The sequence below is a fragment of the Anolis carolinensis genome, chromosome 4, assembly GCF_035594765.1.
Source record: "Anolis carolinensis isolate JA03-04 chromosome 4, rAnoCar3.1.pri, whole genome shotgun sequence".
Classification (NCBI taxonomy): domain Eukaryota; kingdom Metazoa; phylum Chordata; class Lepidosauria; order Squamata; family Dactyloidae; genus Anolis; species Anolis carolinensis.
Genome location: NC_085844.1, coordinates 32,334,802 through 32,351,971, shown reverse-complemented (window position 1 = coordinate 32,351,971; position 17,170 = coordinate 32,334,802). Strand labels below are relative to the sequence as shown.

The following is a 17,170-nucleotide window of genomic DNA, read 5'->3' as shown; positions in this document are numbered from 1 at the left end:
CTACACCAAGCTGGACCTACGGGGGGCTTATAATCTAGTTCGCATCAGAGAAGGGGACGAGTGGAAGACCGCCTTCCAGACTAAATTCGGATTATTCGAGTCCCGAGTTATGAATTATGGTTTATGCGGAGCTCCCGCAACGTTCCAGCATTTTGTCAATGACATTTTTCAGGACTATCTAGATCGGTTCTTGATCATCTACCTGGACGATTTTTTGGTGTTTTCTAGATCACAATCAGAACATGAGAACCACGTTAAAATGGTGTTACAACGATTGCGGGATCATGGACTTTATGCCAAGCTGGAAAAATGCGCTTTTGATCTACAAGAGGTAGATTTCCTGGGGTACCGCATCTCGCCTCTAGGGCTCTCCATGGACCCGGCAAAAGTTTCAGCAGTATTGGAATGGCGGGCGCCAACCAACAAGAAAGAGGTGCAGCGATTCTTGGGGTTCGCGAACTATTACCGCAAGTTCATTCCAGATTTTGCCCGCTGGTCTGACCCAATCACCAGCTGCATCCGTGGGAAACAGCCCTTCCGCTGGACTGATCAAGCAGAGAAAGGGTTCCAGCAACTAAAGAAATTATTCACATCCCAGCCAATCCTTCAGCATCCAGATCCTGAAACCCTTTTTGTGGTGCAAGCGGACGCCTCTGATGTGGCAATTGGGGCTGTGCTCCTACAACCGGTGGGAGATCACCTTCATCCTTGTGCCTATTATTCTCGTCAACTAACCGCACCAGAGAGGAACTATACCATTTGGGAAAAAGAACTATTAGCCATAAAGGCAGCTTTTGAAACTTGGAGACATTGGCTAGAAGGGGCCAAATTTCCCATTGAAGTCCACACTGATCATCGGAATCTAGAACATCTAAAAACTGCCCGCAAGCTAAATCAGAGGCAGCAACGTTGGGCTTTATTCTTTGAACGTTTCAACTTCCAGATTCATTATGTGACCCCAGCCCAAACCAAGCAAGCAGACGCCCTGTCACGTAAACCGGAATACGCTGCAGGACGCAGGGAGACCTTTGAATCCCAACTACTACAACCCGAGAACTTTGCCACGCTCACAGTGGGGAACACTAAATCCACTCCCATTGATTCAACTCCCTCTACTCCAGGACCCATCTGTGCTCAAGAAATCAGGGCTAGTCAGCAAGCAGATGCCTGGGCGCAGGACCAACTTCGTCAAGGTCTGCTTTTTCCCTTTTCGCTTAAAGATGGACTGCTTTGCTATAGAAATCATGTTTATATCCCACCCGGACCGGGCAGGGAAAAAGCACTTCGTCTGTGTCATGACTGCAAACCAGCAGGGCATTTCGGACTATTTAAAACCATGCATTTGATCCTAAGAGATTTCTGGTGGCCCAAGATCCGCAAAGATGTGGAAAAATATGTCAACACCTGCCCAGTATGCCAGCGCTCCAAGATAAGAAGGGAGAAGCCCTCAGGGCTTCTACACCCCCTTCCTACCCCATCTCGCCCATGGGAAATAATTTCTGCGGATTTTATCACTGACTTACCACCTTCCTGTGGATTCACCACGATCCTAGTGGTGGTGGACCTTTTCACCAAGTTAGCCCATTTCATTCCCTGTGAAGGCCTTCCCACGGCCCAAGAGACTGCAGATTTATTCCTCCAACATGTTTTCAGACTACATGGATTGCCCAAGAGTTTGGTCACAGACCGTGGATCCCAATTCACCTCTCGTTTCTGGAAGGCACTACAAAAACTATTGGGCATAGACTCTCGTTTATCTTCAGCTCATCATCCCCAAACGGATGGGCAAACGGAGCGCACCAATGCCACTTTGGAACAGTACCTTCGCTGTTATGTAAACTACCAACAGGACAATTGGGCTTCTCTGTTACCACTGTCGGAGTTTGCCTACAACAATGGAGTCCAGGCTTCTACAAAAGAAACGCCGTTCTTTGCAAACTACGGCTTCCATCCACGTTTCTTTTCCCCTGTCATTGAAACTTCAGAAGTTCCCGCAGCAGAAGATTGGCTGCAGGAACTCACAGCGGTGCAACAACTTTTGCTCCAGCAACTGGAACAAGCCAAGGAGGACTATAAACGTCACGCGGACAAACATCGCCAGCCGGGCCCCGAAATCAAGGTAGGAGATCGGGTTTTTCTGTCCACTCGCTTTTTGCCCTCCCATCGCCCTTGCCGGAAGTTAGATGCCCGTTTCATTGGCCCCTATCCAGTGGTGGCGCAATTAAACCCCGTGACTTTCAAACTTCAACTTCCGCGTTCAATGCGCATTCACCCAGTGTTTCACCGCTCCCTGCTCCTTCCGGCGGATGGTGTGCGGCCAGATGTAGACCGACCGGCCCCCGTCCCTATTTTGGTGGATGGGGAGGACGAGTTCGAGGTTCAGGACATTTTGGATTCTCGCTTTCACCGCCGCCGCCTGCAATATCTCATTGACTGGGTGGGTTTTGGCCCTGAGGAACGCTCTTGGGAAGACGCCTCCACAGTCCATGCTCCTGATCTAACCCGTCGCTTTCATCAGACCTATCCCGCCAAGCCACGACCTCGCGCCTCGGGGAGAGAGTCCCAGTTTGGGAGGGGGCTTGAGGAGGGGGATAGTGTGATGACCCATGGGCCTTGTAGTCCTGCTCATGACATTGTGATGCCTGATGAAGAAGAAAACTTGGGTTTTTTACCTTCCCAGTCAGAACTGGATTCTTCCCAGACAGATTCTTCCCAGCCAGATCTGGGAACCTTGCACCTGCAAGAGGGTTATGTTCCAGAAGTATGTCAAACAAACACTGAGGCTACATCTCCTGTGTTTTCTCGCCATGAGTTTTGTAAACAACAGAGAGGTTTGGAAGCGGCCTCGCGCAGGAGTGCTAGAATAATTGCTAAGAATTTAGCCAATTAAGCCTGCTTTCCATGAGAATCTTTAAGGAGTCAAACATCTGGTCTCAGAGATTAGCTTTCGTTTCTGGTTCCCAGAGAACTGCTCTCGGCGGGAAAGTTAGACTCTATATAGGTGTTTTACCCGCGGAGTAACTTTGCGGAGTCAATTCGTCAGCCTCCGGAGCGAGTTGTGTCTGGACAGCGCGCTCCGATCCAAGCCTCGTTCCTGTTCAAGCCTTGTTCTTGTTTTCAAGCCTTCGCTCCTGTTTCCCAGCCTTGTTTACCTACGGACCTTGCCTCGCCTTTCAGGACTAAACTTTGCCTTGTTTCACGGATTTTACCAAGTAATTCCACGGATCTTGTTCTTGTTCCTTGTTACCTTGTGCCACGATTCAAGCCTTGTTTTCAAGTATCAAGTTAATTCCTAGCCTTGCTCAAGTTCATGGACTAAAGGACCTTGTCATCTCCCCTCACTTTGCCTGGCAAAGTGAGTGTTTCGGTTATTGGATTACAACTTTGGACCTTAATATTTCATATTGGACATTGTTTCTTTGGACTAATTTTGACCTTTCCTGAAAGGTCTGCTTCTGGACTAACTTTTACATTTGCTTTTATTAACTTTATATATTTCCTTAATAAAGATATTAGATAGAATCTGGCCTCTGCGTATGGTTATTGGTGCTCTGTAGCCTGGGTCGTGACAACAAACAAAACAGAGTTTATTCCGAAACTAAGCCAAAAATAACATAAACACAGAAAGTATCCTTGAAACACTTCACTTATCAGTGTTTCAAGAGTAGTTTGGACAAAAATAACTTAAAAAACAAGCCACGCCATTTTCCCATGCTGGCATTCAATAAAAACTAAAAAGACGCTTCAATTCAGCTTTGGAGAACAAATAGAGTTGACTGCAAGAAAATATGCAAAATAAACGAAGGCTTGAAACCTTCCAAAAGCTACAGAGTATAACTGAAAGTGCAAAAGCCTCTTTTGGCTCCAAACCGTTTCTGAAAACAGACAGCCGGCTCTGCGGATTTAAAGGGACAGTTCCCAAAAGAAAAACAGCAAACTGGCTTGAAAACAAACAAACTAGAAGAGCAGTAAACTGCTTCCACGGTGCAGATAAAGTCGAAAGCTTCAAAGGGATGATGAATAGCCGTCGTCAGGAGAATCCAAGGTCAGGTCAGGAGGCAGCAGCAAATTCCGAAAGGCAAACCAGTAGTCAGAAGCCGGGAGTAGTCGTCAGTCAGAGGGCGTAGACAGAAGCCAGGTCAAATTCAATCCAAAGTCCGAAGAGGGTGCAGTCATCCAAACCAGGTCCACGATAAGACACAGCGAGAGCCAAGCCAGATGGTATCAGCAGCTAGAAATAGTAATCAGAATGCAGTCCAGGGAAACCCACACAGTTCCATCCTTCTGCTGCAGAGCAGTCCCAGATAACTTACATCCGAATCACAGTCCAAGTCCAGTCTTCACGGAAACACAGAGATCCCAATGGTGCCTCAGCAATACCTTGCCACACGCAAAGTGCAGTGGCCAAACATTCCCATTTTATTCCCCTTCCTCCTGGGTGACCAAACACTCACACCCAAACACCAGGTGTCCCAAATCTACTCAGAGTCCGAACTCCACACAGCTAGAGCTCGTGGATCCGGAGTACCTAGCAATTCGTCGGAGTCCCAATCATCCTGCCCACACTTAGCCCCATGAACACTTAAAGAACCATCCGCCCTTCTCCAAGCATCCCAAGTGGGATCAGCTCCTGCAGAAACCCCAGGTTCAGTAGTATCCATAGGCCCCAAATCCCCAGACATCTCCGGTGGCTGTGCCCATTCAGTGCCCACTTCCCCAGCCACCACCTTTTCCTCAGTATCCATTTCCCCAAACTCCCCATCTGAATCTTCCTCAGAAGATCCCCCATATAGCTCTTTAAGTCGCTTCCTGTGCAACTCCTCCAGTGAACCCTCATCACGAGGGTTTTTTCTTCCTCTTCGAATCCCATTACCATCAACCATAATCCCCGAAGGCGCAGTCACAACAGGAACACACAGGAAATAAGAAAGTGTAGCAGTTTCTTTTACCCGATCCTCGAAGGAAGAATTAGATTCTGCTCCTTTCTCTCCTCTCTTTCCTGCTGGAATAACTCAGTTTGCAGAAATTGAAATAAGCTGACACAAGGGTAAAATGGGAGGAGCGAGAAAGTGATGTTTTAAAAACAACTGGGAAAGTGGAATGACAAAGTATTAATAGGGACTGTCACTGCCAAATCAGAACAGTTGGAAACTATTCTCCCATTTTACTGAAGTGATACAGCATATCTGACTTGTAGTACAAACTATCTGAGGAGCTTTACCAAAGGGAGGGGAAGAGCATCTTGCATTGTTCCTTCAAAGTTCATTCTGAAATCAAGAGTAGATTCACTGGATAGCTGACTTAGAACTTGCCAAGCTGCCAGTGATCTGTGTAGATTAAATTAAAAGTTGGCATTAAATTAAAAAACATGTGTCCAAAGCTCAGCTTGTTTTCTATGAATCTGTGCAGTATTGTATACAGCTAATAGAAGACACATTATATCAAATGTATATGCTTGTGTTGATGTTATATCCAAAAATATTTTGAAGAAATTGACAAAGCTATTTTAGTTTTTTTAAATTAAATTTCATAATTCTCTGTCATGTACAAGTCATCCTTCAAATAGCCATTCAAATAGTCATGCACACAAGTTTAATATTGTGTGCTCCGTTATATGAAAATGTTGGATATACTGTATAACTACATAATAGGCTGTGAATGGTCTACACAAATTCTTTTATGGGAAAAACTGCACAAGTTCTGTTGCACAGAAGTAATTTCCACCATTTCTAAAAACATGCACAAATATTTTACAGTTGTGTAGATGAAAATGGCATAGTCTTTTTGTTTTTGTTGTTCTAAATTAGCTTCTCCACACAGACTCTTGTAAACAGCCCTATGTTCAAAATACTTTGTTACTAGCTACTGATAGACTGTATTGGAAAGAAAACATCTTTTGTTCTCATTCAACCTGGCAACAAGAGCTAATCAAGCTATTCTGTTGTAATCACTATTTATTTAATGGCGAAGTAAGGAATGCTTTTGAACTAATACACAATAGCTGGTGAACTGTGGGAAAACGTGTACCTTTTCTCTCCAAAAATTTGCTTCACTAAATCTCTGAGTAGCGAAGGCAGGATTGCTACCTTTTTATCATTTTCAGCTTTATGTGTTTTCTCTCTTATTTTCTTTCCAATTAACACTTTTCCTCATCAGCGTCAGATCCTATTTTTCCTGGGAAAGCGCAGATGTCAGCAGTTCTAGCATAATCATAAGCAAAGCACACAAAATGTTGGGTGACTAAAGGCCACAACTTTATTTGGTTACAGCTGATCAGAATTGGCACACCCATTAGGTCATGGATTCTCTATCTATAACTGGACCTCTTGGGCAAATTGCAATGTTTGAGCCTAAAATGAAGGCAACCAAAAACCTCCTCTGAATATTTATTACCTAACGTAATCCTTAGGATACGATTACCATAGGTCAGAGTTGACTTGAAGGCACATAACAATACATTTTAGTGAGGCCCCTGAAATTCTCCAATGTTTGTATCTGCATGATACAAACTGACTTTAGCATGCTTGGTCATTACTGAAAAGACCTATGAGCTCTGTCTTCAGGATACATGTAAAATTGGGTCAGAGTATTACTTTTAGAAGTCCCTAAATATCCCTGCAGTATCCCACTAGCAGGATTTGAAGAGTTGGAGCCCAGTAGTTGGTTGGTTAGTTTTAGGCAGCATTTAAAAAAAAAGTTTAAGAATGTTGTACCAAATCAAATATAGATGTTCATCTGGTAACTACAGTACAGAGATTTAATTGGATCTAACCTAGAACTGGAAGATAGTTCTCAGAATCCCTCAACTCCTGTGGTCATGCTGGCAGGGATATTGTAGGAGTATACGGAGAGAAACAAAACCCAAAGGAATTTTGCTACTTTCCCTTCTAGGTCAATGCTATTCCTTTGATATTTTGTGGTATTATATGCCACTTGCATGATACAAACTGATTAATCTGTTTGCACCTATTCAGCAATCTAGTCCTGATTTGTTTCCAGCCAAAATACAGTGGTGGCCACAATTCATTTTTCATATATCCTGACCTATTATCCTGAATAAGATACCTATTTGTGTCCACTTTAAAGTCCATTGCTATTGAGCGGGTTTGCCAAAAGTGAGTGACACCCTACTAAAACATACCATTCTCCCAGATTTTTCATGTGGAGATTGGACATCCATAGCACCTCTTTCTACAGCATTTTTTCCCCATGTAACCCTTCTTGATATGGTGTTCTTGGATTGGCTCCACATGTTTATGGTAGCTATTTGTGCAAGGTTGGTAGCTACAAGAACTAGCCCAAGATTAAATCTTCCCATGCTTTGCTGGATTGCAGGGTGGGAAACTGGTAGGGTCCAGTGACAAATAGCCCTCTGTGGGTCACATCACTAATACAAACCCCAAATACCCCTGTTTCCTTCTGTAACAAGTTCCAAAATGACTATAGGGAAAGAAGTACTTTCTTTTCCTTTTTGCATCTGTAGATGAAAAAATGATGTATTTGTTATGGAGACATTCTGAAAGTGGAGACAGGAAGTGAAGGCTAATCCCTTTGAGTTTTCTTAGTGTTTAGCACCTTAATGAACCGCAGGAGCCAGAAGATGCCAAGGAAGCAGGAGTGCATACTTTAAAATGCTAGTCTAATGAAGCCCCTAGTCCAATCCAGAAGTACACAACTAAACCACTCATGAAAGATGCCTGCCCAACTCCTGCTTAAAGACCTCCAAATGCTCCAATGCTGTTGTGTGTTTGGGAGGGTGCATGTGGCCACTAGAATATTTCTAGCTACACTTGGCTACAGTTTTACCAATAAGTACACTACCTAGGAAAGGCAAACAGCTCTTACAATCAAGAATTCTTCCAAATGTTTAGGTGAAATCTCCTTTTTTGTAACATGAACCCAATGGTTCATGTTTCAGTTTCTATAGGAGCAAAAACCAAACTGCCCTTCGCTTATTTAAAGACAGGCACTATGTCCCATCTCCCAGTCTTCTACAAGCTAAATCTAGAGATGCCTAGAGAGGTGTTCAAAAATGTTTCTTAAATTTGGAGTTTTCCCACTTACTTAGAATTCCTGCACCCCTCAACCCCATGAAGGTGGAGGACCTACTATAAAAACGCTTCTTTTCACAGAGTAGCTTTTGATGCACAATACACAACATTAAATCGCCCTGAGCCAGAAAACACACTGTCACATGAGATAGAATATTTTTTTGGAGAAGTTGTTTATTGGTTTTGTTTGTAAAAAATGTACCCACTACAAGTAAAACAGATTTTTCTTGGGTAATTTATGGCTCAACTGGAAACAAATTCTATATGTCATATGACTGTAAACTGACAATACTGTTTACAACACTGCAGGCCATAAAATATCTACCTTGTATATCTGGTTTGGTGTGAATTTGTCAAGAAAATCCTTTAATGAAGCAAGAGCTGGAAGAAGTTATAAAATATAGAAAAATATAATAAAGTAAAATTAAATAGTGGTGATAGCTCTAATTAACTTTACAGTTAAAGATGAAAACAAAAAAGCTAAAGCCACAATTGAGACCATACAAAACTGCTGAAAGCTAAGAGTGACTCTCAATTAAAAATGTAAGCTTGCAATAATTAAAACTAAAACAGATGAAAATCCTTAAGCTCTCTTTATATTCAAAGAATTGAGAAATAATGCAGGACTCACTGAACAAGTTCAGCAGTTTACAGAAATTCAGTCGAGTGCAGCTACTTGGAACAATTAAATCAATTCAGAAAAATAAAAGAAAAAAATCACAAGAAGCAGTGGAGCTCAGAACAAAATAACTTTTTTGTTCCTTTTCCCCCTTGTCAAGAAAATGTGACTCTGGGGCATGGATGAGGATTGAGTCGAATCAGGCAGGTTTGGGTGGCTTACTTTTCTCCTCTAGTACTCAATACAGTTTTATAGGTTGGTGTAACTGAGAAAACAACAGTGTAAGCCAATATTCAGAGAAGTCACTTCACTGAATACATATCGGCAGAACCAGCTGTTATTCTAACTAATCTCAACGCAGAGCCTGGTAAACCAGTGATATGAAAGAGATAGCATATAATAAATGTATGGAAGTGGACATGTGTTGAACATTTGCCTGTGGTCTAAGCAATGCGTAATTCAACAACTTAACTGTTTGACTAGCTCATGTAGCTATCTCATCCCCCGTTTTGTTTTTTCAAGTGGATGGATATATCGGTTTTTTGAATTAGTACCAGCAGCTACGTCCTTGTGTGACCACTGCGATATATTTTTGGTTTCTTAGGTAGCAATGTTTGTGCTGCACTTGGGCAGTGCCACCTTCTTGCTCACGGAGCCAGTGATAAGCGCAATGACAACGGGAGCAGCAACGCACGTCGTGACTTCACAAGTGAAGCACCTCTTGGGAATGAAAATGCCGTATATCTCAGGGCCCCTGGGATTCTTTTATGTGAGTATATGTAAAGCCTAGCTGGTTTTTCCCCCACACATCTTTGCATTTCAGCTTAAATTGTAAGATCCAGTCACAGTACTAATCTTTCCTCATGTGCAAATATGCAAAAATACCTTGAGAACCTTATACTACCCCAGACCACCTCTGTTTTTCTCCATATCCCCTCTCAAAATAGTGACAGGAAGCCAGACAATGCCACTTCTTGTCACCATTTTGAGAAGGACTGCAGAGGAAAATACAAGTATTTGAGTTTGCCATGTGTACGCATGTGTCCAGTATGAGGAAGTCTGAGGGAAATGTCCGCTCAACCACACACAGTTGCCCATTCCTGCAAGGCTACACTGGCCGGTAAATCTGTGGCCAGCTTGGATCAGCAATTGCCAGAGGTGGGAGGTAGCTGCACACACTCTTCCTCACATGAAGCAGTAGTGGGTCAGAGTCTATATATGGTCTATCTGGGCCAAGTCCACAGCAGTCTTTCTGGACCATCATCTTACCGTTCATGTTGCTGGTTCCAGGTGACCAAAAAGTTCCATGAAGAACGAAGGACCCAGTTTCTCTATCTTCTTCCTTTTCTTTTAGACACCTCTATGGTCATTTGGGAATACCCTGTTTCCCCGAAAATAAGGCATCCCCGAAAAATAAGACCTAGTAGAAGTTTTGCTGAATTGCTAAATATAAGGCCTCCCCCAAAAGTAAGACCTAGCAAAGTTTTTGTTTGGAAGCATGCCCAGCGTCTGCCAAACAGAACACCAGAGCATACAGGATTGGTAAATGTATGTACCAGTTGTACATGGAAATAATGGTAGTAACAAAAAATTCTTGATAGGATTCACAGTTTGTCTGGTTATGCTGGTTTGTGATGACAACTAATGTACAGTATATAATAAATGTTCATTTTTTTGTTCAGCAATAAATGTGAATTCTTCTTCATGGAAAAATAAGACATCCCCTGAAAATAAGACCTAGCACATCTTTGGGAGCAAAAATTAATATAAGACACTGTCTTATTTTCGGGGAAACACGGTAGTGGTGGTTGCAACACCACATCTAAGTTGGTTTTAGATGTCTGGTTTATTTTGTGTTTACTGTATTTTTATCTATAGCCTTATCAAGGCATTGGATGTTTACCTTTTTTACCCATTGGAATCCTCCCTGAGTCCCCTAGGGGAGATAGGGTGAAATATAAATAAAGTTGTTATTATTCTTACTATTATTATTTATAACATAGGCACAATTTGTTCCCTTTCCCCCATGCTGGTGAGCAATCTGGTTTCATAAGTCTTGAATCCCACAATTGTTCAGTGTAGGTAAAATTATGTGGATAGATGGGTTCTAGCTGCTGAATAAATGCTGAGGAATTACAGATTATAAAGACAAATTATAATGTCAGGCAGTCATAAGGAATGTAGGCAAATGATATTTTTGGCTTGATGGAACAGTAACAGGATACATACTTTTATAAAGTAACATTTTGGTTTTGATTGCACTGAGTAATGACAGTGGGTCATTTCTCAAAAGAATGCTGTGAGTAACAAATTATTTTGAAAAAGCAATGTACTAAACTTTTTGTTAGTTTGAATTGCTACCAGAAAAATGACCCATAAACCACATTGTTGTATGTCCAGCAGTTGCTCTGGTATTAGCAATTCATATCTAGGATCCAAAGAATTGTGTTTCTTCAACTCATGCCATATCACTTTTGGGAGCAAAAGGATTTTCCATACCACACGGTGATGGCAGGGTCTCATGCTTGGAGAAAAACAAGATATAAATAAAATAAATAAATGATTTGTGGTGGGGGGATGAATCAGCTTTACAAAAATTAAACATCCCACTGATCCCAGTTTCTTAGCTGAACGTCTAAAATGGATCCCACATATTTGTATATTTACGTATGCCTTTTTTTCCACTTGTGTTATCACCTCTTAGAATCTCCAGTTACTGCTTCTCTTTTATCTGCACATTATAATAATCACATAAGTGATACAATAGGTTTTTTAATTTTACTTCACCTCTTTGAAAACAGTCTCATGAGATGCAATATCTAACTTCCCAACAGTATCTGAAAGTGTTTGTGCTAATTTCTAAATTGTATTCTATCTTGACTAGTCTAGTTTCTTGTGTAGCTGGGTATGTCAAAAATAATGAACTGTGTGACATTGCACACAAAGTCTCATGGAAGCCCTATAATGATAACCAAGGTGAAACACATTTTTCATCACTGCTTTGGCAACAAGAAAATTAATTATAGTATCTCAGTTTTTATTTATATCAAAACTAATGTGAGGAGTCAAATTGTTTATTCATGAGATACACTGAGCTGCATTTGTCAATATATTTATGAATGGATCATGTTATGATGAATGCTTTTTATTATCAGACAAGTTTAAAGATAGTTTCTGAAAGGGATGTGACATACTAATGCATCCCATCTGGAGCTCTCCATTTATTTGAGACTACAACTACTATTAGGCTCAGCCAGCAAGCCAAGGGTTAGGAATGATGAGGTTTGTAGGAAAAAAGTCTAAGAGTTTGTGGGTTTTCCATGAGTTAATTTTATTTTCAATTTTTAAAGGATCACCATTTGATGTGACCTATTCAAAATAACTAAATAACTCAGCAGTGCAGATGCATAATTAAAATGCAATATAACATTTAAGCCAAGATACCGGGAAACTCAGAATAAACATAGTTTAAAAGTGTCATTGGATAAAGCTTATTAAAATTGTTGCTATTTATTCAAAGTGATACTTAGAAAGAATGAATTTAAGAATAAGAACTTTCCATTCACCTTTTGGACCTCATAGATACAATATGTATATTGACTATTCCTTGATATACTATTAGTATCAAAGTATAACCTTCATCTATTGTGAGCCAACTTTTCATTTAAATTTCAAGAAAAGATTACGCCACCTACTGGTGGTTATTGATATTTAAATTCAGTGTGGATGCTAGAATGCATAGTATGATATAAAAAATAAATAACTGTACCTATGGGATGGAAGTGCTGTTACAACCCCTGTTATTCAGGCTTGCCTATGTTTAGAACATTTCTTGTGCTTATAACACAATGTAACAAAATGTGAACATTTTTCTGTTCTTGGTTTGCAGGTGTTATTTCCTGTTTAATTATATGGTATTTACTAGGAATGTAGTTGTTATCCTTCAGAGACTTCGTTTTTGTGGCTGCCACAAACTATGTTCAATTGGTTGAGACTCTATGAGATATTCATTAGAAAATGATAGCAAAATGTGCTGTAAGATGTACTGCAAAAAGAAGTTTTTAATCAATGTTTTCCGTGTTTTTATGATAGAACTAATTAGGAAAGGACATTTATAACCCAGGAACAACAATCATCTTACATAGTGTAATTAACCCACAGTTGTTTTTCAAATTCTTTTTGTTTTCTGTTCTTTGCTGTATGAACTTACACATCCAACCTTCTCCTGCATCTTTACACTGCTGGAGGAGATTGGTCATGATAGACAAAAGGCCTTTTCACATTACATGACTATATTTATTTATTTCATTTATAAACCACTTTTTTCACTCAAAGCAGGACTCAAAGCAGTGTACAGCATTATACATGGCAAAGATTCAATGCCTCACATCCATGTAAAAATATAAAAACATTAAAAGAAATCACGCATGGCCATAAATTAAATAATTAAAAAACTATTTATGCCATCAGCATAATGATAAAACATTAAAACATTAAAACATTGCATCGATCCCATGGTGTTCTTTAGCTACTGGCATATTGGTATTATTCATCGAATGCCTGTTTACACAGCCAAGCTTTGAGCTGCTCCCTAAATGCCAGGAGGGAGGGGGTGATCTAATCACACTCGGGAGGGACTTCCACAGTCAAGGGGCCACCACCGAGAAGGCTCTTTTCTCGTCCCCACCAAGCACACCTGTGAAGGCGGGGGGACCGAGAGCAGGATCTCCCTGGCCAATCTTAACAACTGGTTCATAAAGGGAGATGTGTTCAGACAGATAAGCTGGACCGGAACTGTTTAGGGCTTTATAGGCTAAAGCCAGCACTTTGAATTGTGCTCGGTAGCAAATTGGCAGCCGGTGTAGCTGACGCAACAAGGAACCTTGCTGCTGCCCATTGGACTAATTGAAGCTTCCGAACAGTCTTCAAAGGCAACCCCACATAGAGCGTGTTGCAGTATTCCATATGGGATGTAATGAGAGCGTGGACCACTGTGGCCAAGTCTGACTTCCCAAGGTATGGGCGCAACTGGCGCACAAGTTTTAATTGTGCAAAAACTCCCCTGGCCACTGCTGAAACCTGGGGTTCCAGGTTCAGCGATGAGTCCAGGAGAACTCCCAAGCTGCAAACCTGCACCTTCAAGGGGAGTGTAAATTCATCCAGCACAGGCTGTAATCTTTCGACTGACCTCTGTCTTGTCTGGATTCAATTTTAATTTGTTCGCCCTCATCCAGACCACCACAGCTGCTAAGTATCAGTTTAGGACCTGAACAGCCCCCTTAACAGCAGGTGGAAAGGAGTAATAGAGTTGAACGTCATCTGCGTGTAGAGGACATCAAACTCCAAAACTCCGGATGATCTCTTCCAGTGGCTTCATGTAGATGTTAAATAACATGGGGGACAGTACGAGCTCTGCGGGACCCCACAAAACAATGGTTGCAAGGCTGAGCAGGTGTCCCCCAACAACATCTTCTGGGAACAGTCCTCCAGGAAGGATTGGAGCAATTGCAGAACAATGCCCCCAAGTCCCATTCCCGCAAGGCGTGAAGTGTGGTCTACGGTATCTAAGGCGGCCGAGCAGTCCAACAGGGACACACTCCCCCCCCCATCCAGTTCCTGGTGTAGATCATCCACTGAGGCGACCAAGGCTGTTTCAGTTTCATACCCTGGCCTAAAGATAGATTACGAAGGATCTAGATAAGCAGTGTCTACCAAGAACCACAAACTATAGCACTGTGATTCCATTTTAACTGTTACAGCAACATAATAATAATAATAATAATAATAATAATAATAATAATAATAATAATAATAATACTTTATTTATACCCCGCCACCATCTCCCCAATGGGGACTCGGGGCGGCTTACATGGGGCCATGCCCAGAACAATACAATATAAACAGCATATAAAAGAACAACACATCACAACACAGTGAACAATACAATAAATAATAATATCCATTACAATACAAATCAAGGAAACAATGAAAACAGGGCGGACCACATGAACATTAAGTTAAAACTCAGGGTGAGAAAGACATAAGAATAAAAACCATAGCGAACAGGGTCATAAGGAAGTGGTGTAGTCTAGAGGATAGATATTAGAGGGAGCAACGGAAAAGAAATATAAAATAGTTACTCTCCAAAGGCACAATGGAAGAGCCATGTTTTCAAGTCTTTCTTGAAGGCTACTAATGTGGGGGCTTGCCTAATCTCAATGGGCAGTGAGTTCCACAATCGGGGGGCCACAGCAGAAAAGGCCCTCTCCCTTGTTCCCACAAGGCGGGTCTGGGATATTGGCAGTGGCGACAGGAGAGCCTCCCCTGATGATCGAAGGGATCGGGTAGGCTTATGATAGGAGATACGGTCACGAAGGTAGGTGGGTCCCAAACCGTTTAGGGCTTTATATGTGATGGTTTACACCTTGAATTGCTACAGATACCTGGGATTTGTAGTTTGAGGAGGTACCTCAGGCCCTCTGGCTGAAAGTTGTAAACATCTCTCAAAATTGTATATTCTGTACTATGAAAGAGCCCAAACTGCCTTTTCTGGACATTTTGGTGCCATTGCCAAATTTTCAAACAATGGACTCCTAGATAATGCAACACAACATGAAAAATTTACTTCTTTCTAGATTTTCTCAATCAAATGAGGAGCTCAAATACAACTTTCCCCATGTTCTGGGTTGAAGTTGGAAAACTTACTTTTAGTCACTTACATCCCCAAGTCTTTTTTCTTCTGGTTGCAAATGGTGCAAAAATGGTCTTCACAGAATTTCTTTTAAGGGACAAGATTTTTTTTCTTTAAACTTTTATTATTTAGTTTTATATGTGACATATTTGTTTAAAGGGGTCACTTTATTTTTGTTAAGGGGCTGTTACAAATTAGACACAAATTCCATTTACACGTCTGTACATATGGGTTGATTTGGAGAGATTCCAGTCAGATCCCCATCCAGAAGACTGTGCAATAAATCTGATAATTTTAGTTGCCATGGTACTAGTTTTATATGAAAAATAGAGTTAAGTAATTATGTGTAGTTCAGCAGGCACAAGTGCAGGGGAAAAGGCAAATTTGGCAACCATGACATTGTTCTGTGCTTCCCCCAAAGAAAAAATAGCTTCGTAATTTTTAGCGTATTGCCCAATTCTTTTGTTTTATGTTCCCTTTCACAATCTCCACTTATTGAAGCCTTTCTCTCTCTTTTTCTTTTTGGCTTGAACAACCTGAGAGCTCCAGAGCAGCACTCATGGCTGTTAATAAAGTGGAGTAAGAGAGTCATAAGGAAAACAATCCAGTAAAATGTTTTATTTTATAGAATGAGATCATAATTCAAGTCTGAGCAAATGAGATGTATATGGAGAGAACTAACCTGTTCAGAAGATCCCATGGGATCCATAAGTATCACAAATACATTGCAAATCATAACCTGATATCACACCACCATTGGGTTCAATAAAATCTTCTCAAATATAAGATTCCATTTAAATGTACCATGTCCTTTTACATGAATAGAGAACCTGTTTTCTCATTGGTGATAGTGGCCTGCATCTATGTGGATCCCAGATATTTCACACACTTTATCTTGTTTTTGCCAGACCTCACCTGGAATACTGAATCTAGTTCTGGGCACCTTAATGTAAGAAGGATATTGACAAGCTGAAGAGGAGCAACCAAAATAATAAAAGGGCAAGCAAAATAATAAAAGTTCTGGAAAGCATGACCTGTGAGGAGCAGCTTAGGGAGTTGGGTATGTTTAACCTAGAAAAGAGAGGTTAGGTGACATGATAGCTATGGTTAAATATTTACAAGGATGTCATACTGAAAATAGAGTATACTTCTTTCCTTCTGCTCCAGAGGAAGACACAGACTACAGGAAAGGAGATTCCACCTATACATTAGGAAAAAGTCCCTGGTGGTAAGAACTGTTTAACAGTGAAATATGCATCCTTGAAGTGTGGGGGAATCTTTTTTTTAGGTTTTTAAACAGAAGCTGGGTGGCCATATGTCAGCAATGCATTGGTTAGACTGCATGGCCCTTGTGGTCTCTTCCAATTCTATCATTCTGTGATGCAGTAGGCAGGAAGAGTGAAGATGCTCAACTGATAAAATATGGACTGTGATATTGGAATGCACTGCCAAGTCTATAGTAAACAGTGGCCTCTGGTTCTCCAAACACATTGTAGTTGTGCATTTGGCTCCCCAGTGTCTGTACTTACTTCTTCCTGATAGCTCCATAACTACATTCAGTATTACGGTATTACTTGAGTCTGAGCCACCCCTTTTTTTCAACTAAATGGCATAGGCAAAATTGATGTATGCATTAGATTTTATGGTCTCATTCCCAAGGCCTTCAAAAATGAGGGATTGGTTTGGAAGCAGCTGTGCATAATGCCAGTTGAGAACTGTGTTTGCCTGGAGAAGAAGCATGGCATCTTCTGAGCTGCCTGCCTCCATAATGAAAGGCCCAACAGCACAAGCAAGATCATTTCAGGGAGA

At 41.2% G+C, this 17,170-nt stretch overlaps 1 protein-coding gene across 6 annotated transcripts in view; it reads left to right on the top strand.

Moving 5' to 3' along the window:
* slc26a7 (solute carrier family 26 member 7) overlaps positions 1–17,170 on the top strand; it is a 146,055-nt gene that overhangs the window by 71,447 nt on the left and 57,438 nt on the right. For all 6 annotated transcript variants that reach the window (XM_062980195.1, XM_062980190.1, XM_062980193.1 and 3 more), the window contains one exon: positions 9,275–9,439. In XM_062980195.1, coding sequence (XP_062836265.1) covers positions 9,275–9,439 — 165 coding nt within the window. The remainder of the gene's footprint in view (positions 1–9,274; positions 9,440–17,170) is intronic.